Source organism: Lathyrus oleraceus, chromosome 7, assembly GCF_024323335.1.
Source record: "Lathyrus oleraceus cultivar Zhongwan6 chromosome 7, CAAS_Psat_ZW6_1.0, whole genome shotgun sequence".
NCBI classification, from domain to species: Eukaryota; Viridiplantae; Streptophyta; class Magnoliopsida; order Fabales; family Fabaceae; genus Lathyrus; species Lathyrus oleraceus.
The window spans coordinates 65,075,372-65,095,756 of record NC_066585.1 but is presented as its reverse complement, the minus strand read 5'-3'; the positions used below and the strand labels follow the sequence as shown (position 1 = coordinate 65,095,756).

The following is a 20,385-nucleotide window of genomic DNA, read 5'->3' as shown; positions in this document are numbered from 1 at the left end:
TTTCATTAAAAGACCAGTTAAGGGCTTTGTTATTTTGGAGAAATCTTTGATGAAACGTCGGTAAAATCCGGCATGTCCAAGAAAACTTCTTATCTCCCTGATAGTCTTCGGCGGTTTTAGATTCTCTATGACTTCTATTTTTGCTTTATCTACCTCTATACCTTTTTCGGAAACTATATGTCCTAAAACAATCCCTTCGGTGACCATGAAATGACATTTTTCCCAATTTAGCACAAGGTTTACCTCCACACATCTCTCCAGGATTTTCTCAAGGTTGACAAGACAATTTTTGAAATCTGATCCACAAACTGAGAAATCGTCCATAAATACTTCCATAATTCCATCTAAATAATCAGCAAAGATAGACATCATGCAGCGTTGGAAAGTTGCAGGAGCATTACAAAGTCCAAAAGGCATTCTTCTATAGGCAAAAGTTCCAACTGGGCATGTAAAGGTAGTTTTTTCTTGATCTTCGGGGTGAATAGGTATTTGGAAGAATCCTGAATATCCATCTAAATAACAAAAGTAAGAGTGTCTGGCTAGGCGCTCCAACATTTGATCTATGAATGGTAATGGGAAATGGTCCTTCCTAGTTGCTTTATTTAATTTTCTATAATCTATGCACATACGCCAACCTCCATCGGTTCTTTTTGCTACAGGTTCGCCCTTCTCGTTTTGCACGACTGTGATGCCTCCCTTTTTGGGTACTACATGCACAGGACTTACCCATTTACTGTCCGAGATCTGATATATTATACCTGCCTCTAGTAACTTAAGAACTTCAGTCTTAACTACCGCACTCATTATAGGATTTATTCTACGTTGGTGTTCTCTGGAAGGTTTTGAATCTTCTTCAAGCAAAATCCGATGCATGCATACGGATGGGCTTATTCCTTTTAGATCAGAGATCTTATATCCTAAGGCTGAGGGGTACCTACGTAAAACTTCTAATAATTGATCGGTTTCTTTTTGGTTTAAGGTAGCACTGACTATAACTGGACGATTCATATCTTCATCCAGAAATTCATATCTCAGGTTTTTAGGCAGTTCCTTAAGTTTTACGGTCGGTTTCATAGGGCAAGGCATAGGATCTGGGGTAAGAGATAAACATTCGTGAAGGTTATCATCAATGTAGGGTGTTTTATAATTGTCATCTTCCAAAATAAGGGTTGATGGCAATTTTATAGATTTATTTTCTTCTTCTTGTTCTAATTCCCTAATGCATTCTTCGATGATATCTAAGGCATAACAAGAATCTCCTATCACAGGTGCCATAAGAAATTTTGACAATATAAATTCTATCTTCTCTTCACCTACCTCAAAAGTTAGTTTTCCTTTTTTAACATCTATTACGGCTCCAGCAGTCGATAAGAACGGTCTACCTAGGAGGATTGGTATGTCGTCATCTTCTTTAATGTCCATGACAACAAAATCAGTAGGTATAAACAACTGACCCACCCTAACAGGGACGTCTTCAAGTATGCCTATAGGGTATTTAACGGATCTATCGGCTAATTGAAGCGACATCTTAGTAGGTTGTAATTCTCCTAAGTTTAATCTCTCACAAACTGCTAAAGGCATTAAGCTCACACTAGCTCCTAAGTCTAGAAAAGCTTTTTCGATGACATGATTCCCTAAAATACAAGGAATGGAAAAATTTCCGGGATCTTTATCTTTCTTTGCTAACCTATCTTCGGAAATAGAATTACATTCCACGGGTTTCGGATCTTCAAGTCTACGTTTATTCGTAAGTATGTCTTTGAGAAACTTAGCATAAGAAGGTATTTGGGTGATGGCTTCTGTAAAGGGGATTTCTACGTGAAGTTTTTCTATAACCTTAACGAATTTTTGATATTGATTATCGATTTGGGTTTTCTTTAATCTTTGAGGGTATGGTATTGGTGGTTTGTATGGCGGTGGTGGTACATAGGTTTTATTTTTAGGTTCTTCTCCTTTTTCTTGACTTTCCGGGGTTTCAGGCTTCTCTGGTTCCTTTTCCTCACTCCTCTCAGAAGTTTCAGGCTCACTTAATCTAGGGTTTAAAGGCTCCTTATAAGCGGTTCCACTTCGTAGAGTAATGGCATTAGCTTGCCCTTTCGGGTTTTGTTGAGGTTGTCCAGGGAACTGTCCTCCAGGGGTAGTCTGTGGGGCTTGGTTTAACGCTACCTGAGAGATCTGGGTTTCAAGCATCTTATTATGAGTAATGATTTGATCAACCTTGGTTCCTAACTGGGTAATTAGTTCGTTAACATGGACGCTTTGGTTCATGAACTCTTTGTTTTTCTGTTTTTGAGCAACGATGAAATCTTTTACAATTTCTTCAAAGCTCGGGTTTGGCGGTACAGGTTGCATAGGTTGATTTGTTCTAGGGGCTTGGTAACCTTGTTGTCTCGGAGGTGCGGTATTTTGAATAGGGTTATTATTTTTGTAGGAGAAGTTTGGGTGATTCCTCCATCCAAGGTTATATGTGTTAGAAAATGGGTTCCCTTGGGTATAGTTCACTTGCTCAGTGTTGGTTTCATTTAACAGATTGCATTCGGCGGATTGGTGTCCTTGCGTTCCACATATCTCACAATTCGGCGAAACTGCGGCTACAGTATTCGGAGTTGTACACATATGTTCGACTCTAAGGGCCAACGCGTCCATTTTAGCCTGCATCATGTCTATAGAGCTTAGCTCATGTATTCCTCCTTGGGCTTCCCTCTTTTCCACTGTCGCTCGTTCTACTCCCCATGATTGATGGTTTTGGGCCATATCCTCGATAAGGGCACTAGCTTCAGGGTAAGGTTTATTCATCAGTGCGCCACCAGCGGCAGCGTCGATGGTCATCTTAGTGTTATAATGAAGTCCATTATAGAAGGTTTGGATGATTAGCCAATTCTCTAAGCCATGGTGTGGGCATGCTCTTAATAGTTCTTTATATCTCTCCCAGGCTTCGAACAACGACTCTCCTTGGAGTTGGGTAAATCTAGTTATAAGGTTTCGAAGAAGAGCGGTCTTACTTGGGGGAAAATATCTAGCAAGAAAAACTTTCCTAAGGTCATCCCAAGTTGTTATTGAATTGGGTGGAAGGGAATCTAACCATGATAGAGCTTTATCTCTGAGGGAAAAGGGAAATAATCTTAAGCGTATCGCCTCAGGAGAAGCTCCATTGGTTTTAAAGGTGTCTGCTAACTGAAGAAAGTTTTTTAAATGTTGGTTTGGGTTATCAGTAGCGAGACCTGAGAATTGTCTCTGTTGCACTAATTGCAGCAGGGATGGTTTAAGTTCAAAATTATTGGCTGGGATAACGGGGTTTACTATACTGGAACTAGGTTCCTCGTTTGATGGTTGGGCGAAGTCCTTAAGAGGTCTTCGGTTTTGTTCTTCGGCCATAGCTATCCTATTCCTATGGAAAAATAAACGTGCGCGAGCGTAACGTTCAGGTTCAGCTAGAGGGTCTACTAAACTTCCGGCACTGCGAGTCTTTCGCATTGACCGGTGGGTAACAACCTTAGTCTAAACGGTATAACTACAGGGTAATGAAATTTGACGAAATTGGTCCCCGGCAACGGCGCCAAAAACTTGATGCGTGTTTTTCGCAAGTGTACGAATCACGTCAAAGTAATATAAAAGATTATCGAATCCACAGAGACCAAGTGTCAATCTATCAAACCTGTTGTTATGGTGTGTATCTAAGGCAACTATTTTTAAGGGTTTTAATAAGGGTGCAATGGTAAATAAAATTATAATTTTAAATAATAAATAAAGACAGGCTCGAATGTAATTCACGCAATCAATGATAATCCAGTACTTGTTAGTGGAACTACTTATGGGCAATGTTTTCTCCTTTGAAAAGAACTAATTTAACAGGAACTGTCGCTTTCGCGTATTCAGAACCGAGTTGTACTCTCTAATCAACCCCTCCTATTGTCACGGATAAAAAGGTGCGTACTGCGTTAGAGTAGTAAACCTATTTTTAAGAAATATAGTATCTTAACTAAGTTGAAAAGTATTTTAACCTGGACTTCTTAGCAAAAAGAGGTTCTTACGAACCAGAGTTTAAACTTCCTAACGCGTCCGAAAATCGTTTTAAAATCTCTTTTCTTTTTAATCTAAAATCTCCTAATAAACTAGACAAAGCGCTTTTGGCTGTTTTTGAAATAGTTAAAAACAATTACTTGAATTGAAAGATAAAATAGCCCTTAGGTGTTTCCACGAACAATTATACTGATTACTGGTTTAATTACGATCCTTACATTCTAACCTTTATAGAATTAGTTAGACATGATAAAGTAAATATTCTCTTTATAGTTTTTCATAAAAGTAATTTAAAGCGAGTGCGGATAATAAACAAAGTAAAGTGCGAGTGCAGGAAATAAACAACGTAAATGTGCGAGTGCAGGAAATAAACAACGTAAATGTGCGAGTGCAGGAAATAAACAACGTAAATGTGCGAGTGCAGGAAATAAACAACGTAAATGTGCGAGTGCAGGAAATAAATAAAAGTAAAATACGAACTTGAATTAAAATGGCGGCAGGATTAACTTCCTCCAGAGTGCTCCAAAACTCGAACCACAGACAGATTACAGACTCGATCACTCGATTGCAGAGGCACCCCGATGTGGAATGGCAACTGCTTTATAACTGATATATGCCTAGAGAATTCTAATTCTGGATGAAGAAAAACGAAAATCTAAGGTCCTATTTATAGTAAAAACTGAAAGCATGAAATGACAGGGACGCCCCTCCACTAAAAAGTGGAGGTTACTGATTTTGGCCTTGTGGCGCCCGCCACAGGCCTATGGCGCCCGCCATGGTCCCTACAGGGGATGATGGAGTGGGGATCGTGGGTCTTGGCGGTTGAGGAGTGGTCTTGAGACGTGGCCACGTCATGGCTAACCCCATGGCGCCCGCCACGGTGGGTGCCGTAAGTGCAAAACGCTGAATTTCTAGGTTTTCGCCCGTTTTCACTCCTTTTTCGCTCCTTTTCCCGATTCAAGCTCCGATTATTATAAAAACCTGAAAACATAAGAAAACAAAGAAATAACAAAGCAAAACAACAATAAAAGCTAAGAATGCATGCGAAATCGGAGTCAGAAATACGGTGAAATTTAGTGTGATCATCAACTTTGACTCCATTTTGTGAATACTTATAATTTGTAAATATAACTCACTTCAAATTGTTTTTGTGGTTCCAATGGCCACCTTTGTTAAAACCTTTTTTATAAACATTAGCCACAGGTTTGAGTTATCATAGTGGTTGATGTAAACCTCACCTTATCCTTAGTGATTGGACTATAAGACTTCCATACTTATTATAGGGTGGATCCCTCACTAGTATGTTGAAGCTCTCCTCACATGGTGGATTGTTGGTTTAGGTTGAGTTTCCTCCCTTTGATAACAAAAGACCTTAAGGCTTTTGGTCAAATCAATTCACCAACTTATTTTGAGATTTTTACCCCGAACTACGAGGTTTTGATCCTACCTTTGTGATGGTACGTAGGCAATGGGTTTATCCATTCAAACAACAAAATTGTAAATAATTTGTATATTCTTTTCTCATCTCCCTAATCATGTTTGCACAAATATTTTCACAAATACCAACCTACCATACAACTTTGCAAAAAGGGCTCCCTTAGAGTACTAAGGATGTTTTGGGTGCTTAAAACCTTCCCATTTCATAACCAACCCCCTTACCCAGATCTCTGACATTTTTATTAGTTTTTGATTTGATAAAACTTCTCGGTTTTTGTTCGCTTTCTAACCTTTCCTTTGGATAAATAGAAGTGTGGTGGCGACTTGAATTGTATGATTTACTTTTGATTTAGTCAATAAATCCAACGGTAACGAATACCCCGCTACAGTAACCATGATATGGTAGGAGTTCTTGCCAGAGAAATGAATACCATTTTTTCTCCCCTAATACAGAATGTAAATAGGACTAACAATGATAGTGCCCAAACATACCAACAATTGTCAGCGCAGATGGGACGCATAACAAATTTCCTAGGCGCCCCTCAGTCATCTGTTCGATGCAGAACAAACCAAGTTATAATCCAGGAAGAAGAACCAACTATAAATCAGGTTCGACCACCTAGACAAGCTCCTGACGAAAGGGTCATGGGGGCAAGATTAGAACAACAACCAGTTCAACAGGAAGTCTATGAAGAACAACCTAGGAGAGTAATGGTGGTTAATAGAGACCAGGATGTAGACGAAGTAATTCATAGGGTTAGGCAAGAAAACATGATGGAAAATGACTTAACTACTATGATAGAGAGAATCATGGCCCAGAATGGTCTGAATACAGGACTTCGACGAGCAAATTATACCTCTCCTTTATTAGAACACGTCCTACAAACTGAATTACCAAGGGGGTGTAAAATCTCTAAGTTCACCGGATTCTCAGGGGACACTAGTGAATCCACTATAGAACACATAGCCAGATACATGACTGAGGCAGGGGATTTGGCGAATAGTGAGAACCTAAGAATGAAATATTTCCCCAGTTCTTTAACGAAGAATGCCTTCACGTGGTTTACAACTTTGCCACCAAATTCCATAGATACTTGGCCTTATTTGGAGAGATTATTTCATGAACAATTCTACATGGTCCAAACTAAGATAAGTCTTAAGGAATTAGCCAGTATTAAAAGAAAATTCACTGAAACTATAGATGATTATCTGAATAGGTTCCGTTTGTTGAAATCTAGATGCTTTACAGTAGTGCCTGAACATGAATTGGTCGAAATGACCGCTGGAGGGTTAGACTATTCCATTAGGAAAAAGTTAGATACCCAGTATCTAAGAGATATGGCCCAATTAGCAGACAGGGTTCGACAGGTCGAACATTTAAAAGCTGAAAAGGCCAGAGCAAATAAGAATTATAAGAAAGAAAGGGTTGCTTATGTCGAAGTCGAAGATGAGGAGTCTGAAATCTCTAATGACCCTTATGGTCTCGAGGAATTCGAAGTAGATTTGGCTGAATTAAAAGAAGCACCACATTATGCTTGTAAATTACTTACACCTTCGAATGGAAGGAACCCTGTCGAAACTGGAAAGAATGATAGATTTCCTAAAAAGACTTACACATTTGATGTTACCAAATGTGATGAAATCTTCGATTTATTAGTAAAAGATGGCCAAATGATAGTGCCTCCTAATACAAAAACTGCTCCATTAGAAAAAAGGAAGAAAAGAGGCTTCAGTAAATATCACAATTTTTTAGGCCATAAAACTTCACAATGCTTTCTTTTCAGGGATCTTATTCAGAATGCAATTAAGGATGGCTGCCTCAAGTTCGCTAACAGAGGGAGAAACCAGATGAAGGTTGACGTTGACCCCCTCAATATTGCTGACACAAATTATGTTGAACCTATCGAAATCAACATGATTGACATGGTGGAAGTGGAGGTTGTGAAGGAAACAGGAACTAAAGGCTATGTGCTAGTTGGAAAGCAGGCTACTGATGGCCTAAATAATGATGTTCCCTTTGGAATTTCTGTCGAAGGTGAACAGGTTGCTGATGTCGAACCAAAGGCCACTGAAGGTCTTAATGGGAATGCAACTGAGGGCCTAAGGAAGAAATTTGAGGAAATTTCAATCGCTGATGGCGCCAATCTAGGTGTCAACATGGTGGATCTGAACCAACCCCCCCAGAGATGGAGGAAGTGGAGAGGTGTCTGAAGATAGAGCAAGAGGGAATGCAGTTTGGCTATCCCAAATTCAATGAGAGCCCATGTGAATACCTTTGGAGGTGTCACAAAAGAAATTTGACATGTTGATGTGCCCAAGGTGTAGCATCATGATGTGTCGAAGGGTGGCTGAAGACTATGAAAGATGGTAACGAACTGAGACTGAGAGAAATTGGAGAAAGGAAAGCCAACTACTGAAGGTGTATCCCAAGCCTGGAGAAAGCCTTCTTGGTTTTATTGTGCGTTGCTACAAGTACGAAACAGAATGCTTGATGTGTCCCAGATGTGGGGCAGTTTACAACAGGGAATTAGCTGAAGCGTTCGAGAGAATTCCATCTAACCAAGGTTCGGATGGACACGAAGGTAACCCGAATATGAACATATTCGACAAGAGGGGAGTTCCTAGGAGGCAAGACAGCCCTCACCCAAGGGCGAAAAGAGTTATGTTTAAGCTTCCGGCAGAAGTCCCTGAGGACAAACGGACTTAGGCGGGGTCGAAGAAGGGAAAGTGGAAAAGTTTTGAGGATGGAGGAAGAACCTCTTCGGCTTATAGAAAACAGTTACATGAATCTAAGAGAGAGGCTATCAGATTGGAGAACTAAAAAGGAAAGAATCCCATGTCAAGGTCCCAGTGGAGAAGACATCAGAGGTTGAGGAATGCTGAAAGAGAGATGACTTCGAGGGAAATTGAAGAATCCAGCAACAACAAGGTCCCCTCAAATGTTACGAATTCGACCAAACCCCCAGTAGGAAGGAAGTTGTTTTCATCTGAAAACAAAAACACAAATCAGAAAGTTCAGGAGGAACTAATAAGGGAGTAAGAAATGCTCACTGACGACTTTGAGTCCGATGGAGTGTCATCTGTTAATATAAATTGCAATGTGGTATCAGTTCTGCCATACGAATATAATCAGGAGACGGAGATTGAAGACAATGAGGAAGCAGATGTTGTGGAGATGGCGAAGCATAAACCTGTGTGTTACTATGTTCTCAACAACGGCGCTGTCGAAGAGCAAAATGCTCTTTTTGAAAGGCCTCACCAAGGGATGCAGAACCATCTCAAGCCCCTATACATTAGAGCTAAAGTTGAACATGCGGGGGTGAACAAAGTTCTGGTGGACGGAGGAGCAGCAATCAATCTGATGCCTCAGTTCATGTTAAAAAAGATAGGTATGTTCGATACTAATGTTAAACCTCACAATATGGTATTGTCGAACTATGAGGGTAAGACAGGACAGACTTTGAGTGTCATACAAGTAGATCTGACTGTTGGATCAATCACAAGACCAATAATGTTCATGGTGATACCTGCGAAGGCGAATTACAACTTGCTGCTAGGAAGGGAATGGATTCATGGAATAGGGGCAGTTCCTTCGACCATGCATGAGAGGGTATCCATCTGGAGAGAAGACAGTGTAGTAGAAAATGTTGAAGCTGACCAAAGTTACTTCATGGCGGAAGTGAACCATGTAGATAAGAAGAACTTAGACAGGAACTTGGCTCATATAGGACCATGCCACCCAGTTGGAGACATCTACTCCCCAAATAAAAATGCTTTGTATTTCTTGACTCTACATCCCAATGGCTTTCAGTGGGATAGGGAAATTATGGGGGGACCCATAAGAAGGGGAATCATCTGAAGTACGACCAACAGGCTGGGATGAAGACCTGGATTATGCCTGAGTCTTCTTTTTTCAAAAAGATTTCAGCCTACATGGCTGAGAACAAAAGAAAAGCGGCTCTCGAAGCCGAGATAACTAACATGGCTGACGAAGTCACATATGGTGAAATTTATAATGCAGGACCTGGGGAGTACTTTAAACCAAAACCCCCTGACGAACAGGGGCCTATGGAATTAACATACCAGAGGTTAGATGCCATCTATGACGAAAAGCCTCTGGGATTCGAAAAAGATCCAGTGACATCGAGTGCAAAGATGTTAGTGCAAGATCCCCTTGAAGAAATTGATCTTGGAGATGGGAGCACAAGAAGAATCACCTACGTCAGCACTAAACTGGACCCCAAGTTGAAAGTAAGAGTAATTGAACTGCTAAGAGAAAACAAAGACTGCTTTGCTTGGGACTACAACTAGATGCCTGGTTTGAAGAGGGAACTGGTCGAATTGAAGCTGCCTATCAAGGATGGCAAGAAGCCCATCAAGCAGACTCCAAGGAGATTCTCCCCAGAGATCCTCTCAAAGATCAAAAAAGAGATCGAAAGACTTCTTCGATGCAATTTCATCAGGACCACAAGGTATGTCGAATGGATTGCAAACATAATTCCTGTAATTAAGAAAAATGGCTCTTTAAGAGTATGTATAGATTTTCGTGATCTAAATGCAGCAACTCCTAAAGATGAGTATCAAATGCATGTGGCAGAGATGCTGGTTGACTCAACTGCAGGCTATGAATATCTTAGCATGCTTGATGGATATTCTGGCTATAACCAGATGTTCATTGCTGAAGAGGATGTTTCCAAAACAGCCTTTCAATGTCCAGGGGCAATAGGAATTTATGAGTGGATAGTTATGCCCTTTGGTTTGAAAAATGCTGGGGCAACATACCAGCGAGCAATGAATTCTATATTCCATGATTATATAGAGACATTTATGCAGGTTTATATAGATGTCAATCATTCGAAAGAATGAGAAAACAAGGCTTAAAGATGAATCCTCTTAAATGTGCATTCTTTGTGCAGGATGAAGATTTTCTGGGCTTTGTGGTCCATAAAAAGGGGATAGAAATCAATCAGAATAAGACGAAGGCTATTATGGAGACCAAAGCACCATCAACTAAGAAAGAATTGCAATCATTATTAGGAAATATAAACTTCCTGAGAAGATTCATCTCAAACTTAAGTGGTCGAACTCAAGCCTTCTCTCCCCTCCTACGCCTGAAACAAGGGACGTTCGAATGGAATGATGAACATCAAAAGGCATTCGACAAGATCAAGCATTATCTGACGAATCCTCTTATCTTGTCACCACCATATGGAAAGAAGCCTATAAGATTGTATATATCAGCTTCCGACACTACTATAGGTAGCATGTTAGCACAAGAGAATGAAAGTGGCGTCGAAAGAGCCATTTATTATCTTAGTAGGGTTTTAAATGATGCAGAAACTAGATACACTTCAATAGAAAAGTTGTGTCTTTGTTTGCATTCTCTTGTACTAAACTCAAGTATTATATAAAACTTATTGATTTATACGTCTCTTCACACTTTGATGTCATTAAGTATATGTTATCGAAGCCAATAATGCACAGTCGAATTGGAAAATGGGCATTAGCCCTCACTGAATACTCTTTAGCCTTTATGCCTTTAAGGGAAATGAAGGGACAAATAATATAAGACTTTATTATAGACCATGCAATGGTCGAATGTCCTCAACTTCAAGTTGAGTTAAAACCTTGGAGATTATTCTTCGACGGTTCCACTCATAAGGATGGAAGTGGAGTTGGGATCATGATAATTTCTCCTAATGGAATCCCAATAAAGCTCAAATATAGAATCGGAGGTCCCCTTTGTTCTAACAACGAAGAAGAATATGAAGCCCTTATTGCAGGACTTGAGGCTTTGTTGGAATTGGGGGCAACTAGGGTCGAAATTAAAGGAGACTCAGAATTAGTAATTAAGCAACTAACGAAAGAGTACAAATGTATAAAAGAAAGTTTGATTATGTACTTCGTCATTGCAAATAGGTTGCTCAATTTTTTTTGAATATATAGACATAAAATATGTTCCTAAAATAAAAAACCAAGAAGCTAATGACTTAGCACAAATAGCCTCAGGGTATAGAATTTCAAAAGAGAAGCTAGAGGAACTTGTCGAAGTAAGAGGAAAAGCAATGGCTGTCAGATTGTCTTCGACAAATTTGGAAAGCACTCAGTTAGGATATGCTAACAAAGAACAGTTTGAAGTACTGGCCATGGATACCTTAATGGATATAGATTGGAGGAATCCAATTATTAATTATCTCAAGGACCCTTCGATAGATACAGAAAGAAAAACCAAGTACATGGCTTTATCTTATGTTTTGATGGGGAATGAATTATTTAAGAAAACCCCTGAAGGGATCCTGTTGAAACGTTTAAGAGAAAACGAGGCGTACTTAGCATTATCTAGTGTACATAGTGGAGCCTGTGGAGCACCCCAGGCAGGCCATAAGATGAAATGGTTGTTTTTCAGATATGGAATGTATTGGCCCACCATGTTAAAATATTGTATAGAGTTTGCTAAGGGTTGCCAAAAATGTCAAGTACATGCAGGAATTCAACATGCTCCTGCAAGTGAGCTTCATGCAATTATCAAGCCTTGGCCTTTCAGAGGTTGGGCATTAGATCTAATTGGGGAAATTCGACCTACTTCATCCAAAGGTCAAAAGTAAATCCTTGTAGGAATTGACTATTTCACTAAATGGGTCGAAGTAGTACCTTTAGTAAATGTGGATCAAGAAACTGTCATTGAATTCATTCGAAGGAAAATATTATATAGATTTGGGATCCCATAAAGTATAACAACAGATCAAGGATCAGTTTTTACTGGTCGAAAGATGCAAGAATTTGCAAAGGAAATGGGTTTCAAATTATTAACATCCACACCCTATTATGCTCAAGCCAATGGGCAAGTCGAAGCAGCCAATAAAGTAATAATTGGTTTAATAAAAAAGCATGTAGGGAAGAAGCCAAAAAATTGGCACAAAACTTTAGATCAAGCACTTTGGGCTTGTCGAACCTCCCCTAAAGAAGCTACTAACACAACACCTTTCCAACTTACATTTGGACATGATGCAGTATTACCTGTCGAAATCTACTTGCAATCAGTGAGAATCCAAAGGCAAGGAGAAATTCCATCTGACCTATATTGGGAAATGATGATGAATGAACTGGTTGATTTGGACGAAGAAAGGTTGCATGCATTAGAAGTATTAAGAAGACAGAAGGAGAGGGTAGCAAGAGCATACAATAAGAGGGTCAAAGGTAAAACTTTCATTATGAATGATTTAGTTTGGAAAGTTATATTACCTTTGGATCGAAAGAATAAAACATTAGGAAAATGGTCTCCACATTGAGAAGGACCTTTTCGAATTTTAAAAGCATTTTCAAATAATGCATACGAAATAGAATAACTAGCAGAGGATCAAAGAATCCTAAAAGTAAATGGCAAATACTTAAAGAAGTATAAACCATTTGTGCATGAAGTTAAAATCATAACAACGTAGTAAGCAAAGAACTATCATAGCCAAGATGGTGAATATATTTAAAACTTCAAATTTTGCCAAGATGGCTTTGTCTTCATCGAATCACAAACAAACAAAAGTCGAATAGAACGAATACAAGTGAAAATCAGAAAGGGATAGTGGCCTTCATCCGGTCATACTTTATCTTCTCCAATCTTATCTTGTACTGAACAGCAGCTTGAACCCCTTTGAGGCGTGCAATATCTTCATTCATAGCAGTAGCCTTTTCGACGTGATCTACACTCTACTTCGCTAGATTATCAGCTTCAGTACTATCCAAGCCTTGGATGGCAGCCTGCTTCGCCTTAGCATCAGACATCTTCTTCTGCAATTCTGCAATGTGAGATTCCCAGAGTTGTATCGAAGCATTATAGGTGTCGAATTCTGCTTGGGCTGATTTTCTGGAAGCGGCTAACTCCTCAGAGGCTTTTGAAGTTCGAAGGGCGTTATCAAACTCAGTAGCTTGAGCTTGTTCAGTTGATTGAAGCTTTGCTTTAACATGCACTTCCCTATGGTATTCAACACAAACTTGGTCAATGAGGTTCTAGATGTCGATAAGGGCTTCACCTATATCAGTGGGGCAAGCAGTGATGTTGATCTTGCTTATCAACTTCTTTATGCCAAAGCTTTCTCCCACATCCTTTTTCAATTCTTCAAAGAGATCTACATCAAAAACAACCTTCTTCACCTGCTTAAGGAGTTCGTCATATGATGCTTCGTTTGCACTAGCACCAGAATGGGTCGAAGCTCCAGAAATGCTTTTTTCTGAAGAAGATTATCTTTGATCCATAATCAAGCTTACATACTTGAGGGGATCATTTTGTTTCAAAGAATTTTTCTCCTCCTCAGTAAGTGATATAGGCGAAGTCTGGATTGTGGATGATCGAACATTAGTTGGATCTGGGACTGTTTCGACAGTAGCATCATCAGTTCCAGTTTGATTTCCTTCAGGATCGGCTTCTCCCTCACTCATGTCTTCATCTTGGAGAAAGTACCCCTCAATCTCATCAGAATCCTGATCATCTTCGTCAGCGTAATCTGAAGGAAACGTAACTCTTGGAGGAGAGTTACTGGGAGTATCCTCAGAATCTTTTTTCTCTTCTGAATCCTTCTCTTCAGCTTACTTCGAATCTTTTTTACCATCTTCGCTAGGAGAAGAGGTTTCTTGTTCGTTCTGGACATTATCTGCTTCGAGATTTTGTGCTCCAGTCGAAGATCCTTTGTTTTGAACAACACTGCTGATTGTCGAAGGAGGAGATGGATTCATATCGCTCGAAGGATCACTCTGATTGGCAGTAGAGATGAGGGGAGTAGTAGGTTTTTCCTGAAAATAAAGTGTTAGAATAAAAAAGAAGTTTATCGAAAGATAAAAGATTCAGGATAGAAGTTCACCTGTTGAGCCTCAGGGTCGGAAGCATTACTCCCAATGTGCTCCAGCACTGCGCCACCAGAGGGCTGAGATTGAGTTTCCTTTGAAGGAGGAGGGAAAATCTTGATTTCGACACCTTGTTGATTGGTTGTTTGGTAAGAGGCAACTGTTGCCTTATTCTTTTTCTGTTTCTTCTCAAGTGGAGTTGGAGAAGTTTCTTCTTCATCTTCTTCGACAAGGGTTGCACTTTCAGTTGGGAATTTTCTTTTCTTTGGCGTTAAAGGAGGCTTGCCACTACCTTGAAAGAAGGAAAATTATAAACAGTTAGAAAAATACGAAAGAGACAGAGAAGTTATTTGATGTAATACCTTTGAACTCTTCTTTGTTTTTTCTGGAGCAGCATCCTTGGCAGAAGGAGCTCCCTGGCTCGAAGAGGTAGTTGGCTTAGAAGCAGTATTCGAACTAGCTTTCGCCACAGGCTTCTCTTTCTTCACCACCTTCCTTTCAACAGCTAGAGAAGAATGTGAGTTAGTCGAAACATGCAATGTTTAAAAGGTTAGAAAAAGACGAAAAGGAGTTGTAAAACCAAGAAATCCAAACATTCCACACCTTCACATGTCAGAGAGGTAATTCTCACTGCATCCAAGTCAAAGTGAAGAAAGCCTTTGAAATTGTCTAAGGTATGTTTGGTTGCAACTACTCTTTTAGCATGTCTTTGTTGGTCATTTTTCAGTTCATTAAAAATGTTCCCACATGTGAACCAATCTGGGTAAGGGGGAAAATGACAAAGCAAAGTCTGCACTGGGTAAATTTGGGTGGTTCGCACTTGTTAGATACCCAAAAGTGCTTATTTGAGCTATCAAATATGGGCATCTTTCACTCCATTTCCTTGCTAAATTGTCAAAACCACCTTTGTTTTAGATGAAATGCAATACATTGATAAACGATCTTGGTACCTTTGATTTGTGTGTTATTGTGTAGGAAGAAGGCATGAAATAATTGAAAATGAAGACACAAGAAAGTTGGCAAAGGAACCAAAGAGAAGATGCATTCATCAGCTTGCTCGCTAGGCGAGAGCTGTAGCGAAGGACTCGCTAGGCGAGCTTCCAGCGAACGTTGCAGCGAACGCTTCCAGACTTGGTGAAAAGCGCAGCCAGCACTCACTCGCTAGGCGAGGCTCTAGCGAGGTCCCAGCGAGCATTCCAGTAGCAAAACCTCTCAACCTCGCTGGGGCGAAGGTTGAAGCGTGTCCTTCGCTAGGCGAAGGTTTTGTTCGCTAGGCGAACATGACAATTTGAGATAGGTTGTTTCTCTGGGCGCAGGTGCCTCATGTGCCTCAATTAGACCCTCACTAGGCGAGCCATTCTGCTCGCCTAGCGAGCATGACAGTCCAGTACAGCTCTATAAGTAGCAAGTGCCACTTTTTGGAGCCATACCTAGTTTTTCCATACTTTTGCACTTTTTCTAGATATTTTTACAGCATTGTTCTTAGAAGCTTTTGTGCCCTAAATTTCATTTCTCTTCATCTCTTAACCATCTTTTACAAAAAGAAGGTGGATTCCCATCCAATCTTGATTATTCGACTCGGATGTTTATCAACCTTCTTCCGAAACTTGCCGACCAAGCTACCATGAAAATGAGTAGCTAAGTCCTCCATTTGTCAAGGTTAGATGTAGATGATCATTAGCTTTGTGTGTAAATGTAAGGATCTTCATGTGTAAACTCTTTAAATGGTGAATATATGATGAAAACTTTGTTCTTATTCAAAACTCTTTGTGTTGGTTTATGATCGAGAGATGTTTACCAACTCTTAACCTAGGTTTTCATCCAATCTTGTTTGTTAGCTAGAGATAGTAATGAATGATTTTGTTCACCATAAGGTTGAACCAAAAAGTTGTCATTTTGATAGTGTAAGACCCCAATTTTGGCCCTAAGATCCCACATGGCCCATATCATATCATATCATGGCCTCAAGGATCATTGCATACCCTAGCTGCCCTCCTAGTGGGTGGGATACCTTGTGAGTGTGGTTCTTGATCACCAAGCATGTATTGCAATTGTATATCTTTGCTTTTCATATGTTTACTAACCAAAAGTACAAAAATATTGTCATTTAACCTTGTTTCTTGCAGCTGAAGCTGACCAGGTCAAAGCAGTTAAATCAGGCATTGAGCAATAGATGGTGGCCATTCTTGAAGAATTTGGACATCATGATCATTCATTAAGAGTTCATATAACTTGTGATATCATTTGGAATCAAGATCTCAATTGAAAGAGGCTTGGAATTCATCAGAACATGGCCCAGTCATCCAAAACCATAGAAAAGTCAACAAAAGTCAACTGTGGTCAACTGTGCATTTAATCAGGGATTGGAAGGTGTGAGATGGTTAGAAAGACCTCATTCATGTCCATACAAGTCTCATTTGACATTTCAAAGATCAAGGTTGAAGGATTTGAAGTCAGACAAAAAGTTTCCCAAAATGGAAATGACCTGTAATTCTCACCTGCCCAAAATGGAAAGTTTTTCTCCCAAATACTACGTGTCCAAGAAAGCTTCGAATGGAATTTTGTCCAACATGAAAGTTGAAGATATTGTTCTCACCTTTCCAAAAAGTCCAAGAACACTCAATTCCCATGTGTGGTTGACAAGATATGGTCAAATCAATTTCAGAAAATGCCCGAATTCAAAGTGGCATAACTCTCACATGGAATGGCCAAATTGGGTGGTTCTTCTTTGAGAAAATCAAATTTGATATGTACTTTCATAATCCATCATCACTTTTTGCCAAAAACCTTCACATAAAAAGGTCATTTTTCAAGTGAACTAATTAAAGTGCAGGGGCAAAATGGTCCAAAACTCAAAGTACATGGAATTTTGGCATGGGACCAATTCCAATAGCTTCTAAATGCAAATTGTGACTTGTCCAAAGTGAAAAATTACTATTCCCTTGCTTCTAACTCTCCAAGGGCAAAAATGCCAAATTGCACATATAAGCATATTTCACTAATTATCATTTTTTGGCTTAAGCATGATTATGAGTTGGATTAGGCATTAGTATATAAACTTAATTATAACAGAAACTCAAAACACTAATCACAATTTCAGATTCATCACAAAAATTCTAGAATTCTCTCAATTTTCTCCACTTTTCACACAAACTTTTTTTGCTCAATTCATCAAGAATCCATCAATCTTTGTGCAATTTTTTGCTGTATTCATCATTTGCAGGTACTTGTGGAGTTCTGTTTTTGGTAATTAGAGGAAGAACCGTGCAAATTCGCAGTTGTCCAAACCTTGAGCTTCAATGGCGATTCGCAATTTCTCCATCTCTAAGGCGTGCTGAGCAGCGAAATCTTCACTAATCACCTTCCTATTCGACATACTCCATCTGTTTTCGAGAATTGGATCAAAACACACAAAGATTTCGCACCGCCACTCCAAGAAGGTGAAATTTCGAACTCGTTAATTCACGCAATTGTTATATGCATCTTGTAGTGCGTTGAATGTAGAGTGTATTGACGCTTGAACCATGCGATTTCATCGAGTAATCATCAAGATATCTTGATTTAAAGTTTGTATGTCAAAACTTCTTTTGAACGAATCTTTTTGTGTGTTAACTTCTGGATGATTTCGTTAGCATATTCATGATCTACGTCGAACACCGGTTCCAACGGTATATGGCTCGTGTATTTTCGTGCAAAAAAGTTCGTAACCGTAGCCGGGAGTGAAGAAGATGAACACGCGAGCGATGCTTTCGAAAATCTGGAAATCGCGTTTCAATCCAGCTTCATGCGCTTCCGTTTCAATTTTCTGGTTTACCGCCGGCTTGGACCATTGAAACGCTGCCAGCTCATAAATGAGCTACAGTAGCGCGGAAATGCCACCTACTGTATAGTTAGTTCAATTAATTCATTTAACAAATTAAATAATTATTCCATTAATTTAACAATCTTAAAAAATTCATATAAAATTCAATATTAATCCAAATTAGGTGGGATTTTTTTTGTTAGTTTCCAAATTTTATCTACTTTTTTTTAGGCATAGTAGTGTAAGTTGTGCCTGGTAGAATTTTTGAATGGTATATTGATATTTGACATGTGTGCAATATTCATGTGTTTTACCATTTTAATCACCAAATACTCATGCTTTATCCAAAATTAATGAAATTTTATATGATGATTCTTGACACATTTCTGGAGATTTTGGTGTATCATTTGTGATTTTTGGACCTCTGGTTTGGTAGATATGAATTATTCTTTTTGAGTGTGACAATATGTGTCACACTATGCTATGCTGACTTCATGAATTATTTTTCCATGCTTCCCTTAGGCCAATGGCTCTGATTTTTTGCATGAGGTACAATGTATATGTTAACTTTCAACATGAATTTTTGTGAATTTAATTGATCCATTTTCTAATTGATTTGGATTTTTGATTGCTGTTTAGCATTTTTGGGTTGTTTCTTGTGTAACAAACTTCACATGTGTCATTAAATGCCCATCCCTAATCTTATGAATATGAAATTTGGTGGAGTGTTTCCTAACATATTAAGCTTTAATTTGGATTTGGTCCCACTCATTTCTAATTTGATTTTACTGTTTTACCAATGGATTGAAGTTGATACTCATGTTGTGACTTAATTTAGTTGTGTTTTTGCATGCCTTAACATGTTGATTTAATTGACATAGTTCCTTTTATCCAAAATGCATGAAAATTGATATGTAGCTTGTTGGATGTCTTCTGTTTAGGATATAATTTTTGTGGAATTTACTGTGCTGTTTTGATATTTTTTTGATTGAAATCATTCTGGTTGTCCATATGTGATGCAACATTGCTTACTTTGTCTTAATTTGTGCATAAAATGAGATTAGTGCATAGTTTGGATGTGAGACCACTTGGGATCTCTTCTTATTTGAATTATATTGACATTGATTATGTTTTACTTGTTGTTTTAAGTTTTTTCCCTCCTTTGGACCCTAGGCTTGTCCTAGTGGTCTTGTTACTTATGTTTGAGCTTGACTTTGACTTTTCAGGTTAAAAAGCTAACGCCTTAAGGAGGTTGATTCATAATTAAGTTGTTTCATTTGACTATTGTGAACTAATGTCTTTGTTTTGTAGGGTGCTTGGTTCTCTTGAGCTTTGTGCTATGCACACTATTGTTTGATTGTACATTGTTGTTGATCATTATATTGTTGTTTTGTTTATGCTGGGATGCTGATTATATTTGATTGATTTCAGGTACCCTTAGTTGCTCAGTTCTCTTACGAACTTGCTTTGCTTTGCTTAATAGCAATTTGCATTGAGGTAGACTCTCTTGTCTCCATGTAGTCTGGAAGACCTGGCTTGTTATTTAGCCAGACAACTGTCTGAAGTCCTCCTTAAGAGGCGATGTTTGTGATTATTTATGTTTGTCCCAAGCAGGAAAAGTCCTCATTTGAGGCAATTGGTGGATATAAGAGATATGTAGCCTATCTCCCACTATTCAGTGAGTCTTCTCCTTGCTCCCATTACATGGTTGTAGCATTGAGATCCAAACCCAAGATCTATCGAGTCAATAAAATGTGGAGAGAGTTCCTACTTTCTGAACTCCCACACCTTCTGATATTCAGTACTCTCTCTGACCAGAGATAAGAGTGATGAGGCATACTCCTCATATCCTTTCATCTGCTTCACCTTAGCCCCTCAATGGCAAGGTTAAGAGCAACTTTAACCCTATTCCAGTTGGCTTTAATGCCTCACCCTTTTGCTTGAGCCTAATTGAATGGTTATAGTGTGTGCTACTTGAATTTATGTGATTGATTACTTGATTCATTTATACATGATTACTTGAGTTTTCCATTGTGCATTCATTATCTTTGTTTGCCATTGTGCATTCATTATCTTTGTTTGCCATTAGTGCATGATCATTTCATTTGTCTTTGTGACACATTGTTGTTTGCCCATTGAGGACAATTATAAGTCCATGTAGATTGGCTTTTGTTCCCATGATATGGAAGAGATAGAGTGTAAGACCTCATTGGTCACTCATATCTTCTTTGCTCTTTGTTTGAGCATTGTTGTTGTATGTGAGGATTCATTGTAAGTCCCTGTGATGTGGCATT

The 20,385-nt window shown here is 39.0% G+C and overlaps 2 protein-coding genes and 1 non-coding gene across 3 annotated transcripts; 2 read left to right on the top strand and 1 right to left on the bottom strand.

Annotated features, from left to right (window-relative positions):
- The first annotated feature begins 2,884 nt into the window (after window positions 1-2,884).
- On the top strand, window positions 2,885-2,991 carry LOC127109511 (small nucleolar RNA R71). Its single transcript, XR_007796788.1, has one exon. It is a non-coding gene; the product is annotated as a small nucleolar RNA R71 (small nucleolar RNA).
- Window positions 2,992-5,967: 2,976 nt separating this feature from the next.
- Window positions 5,968-7,668, top strand: LOC127102049 (uncharacterized). The gene has a single exon (XM_051039465.1). It carries the CDS (start codon window positions 5,968-5,970, stop codon window positions 7,666-7,668), a length of 1,701 nt encoding a protein of 566 aa, XP_050895422.1.
- A 5,490-nt stretch (window positions 7,669-13,158) lies between these two features.
- LOC127102048 (uncharacterized) lies at window positions 13,159-17,665 on the bottom strand. Its single transcript, XM_051039464.1, has 6 exons — window positions 17,578-17,665; window positions 14,660-14,794; window positions 14,307-14,581; window positions 14,055-14,238; window positions 13,721-13,952; window positions 13,159-13,423 (listed from the first exon to the last, which is right to left on the bottom strand). The coding sequence occupies exons 1-6, from the start codon at window positions 17,663-17,665 to the stop codon at window positions 13,159-13,161; spliced, it is 1,179 nt and encodes a 392-aa protein (XP_050895421.1).
- Window positions 17,666-20,385: the final 2,720 nt, after the last annotated feature.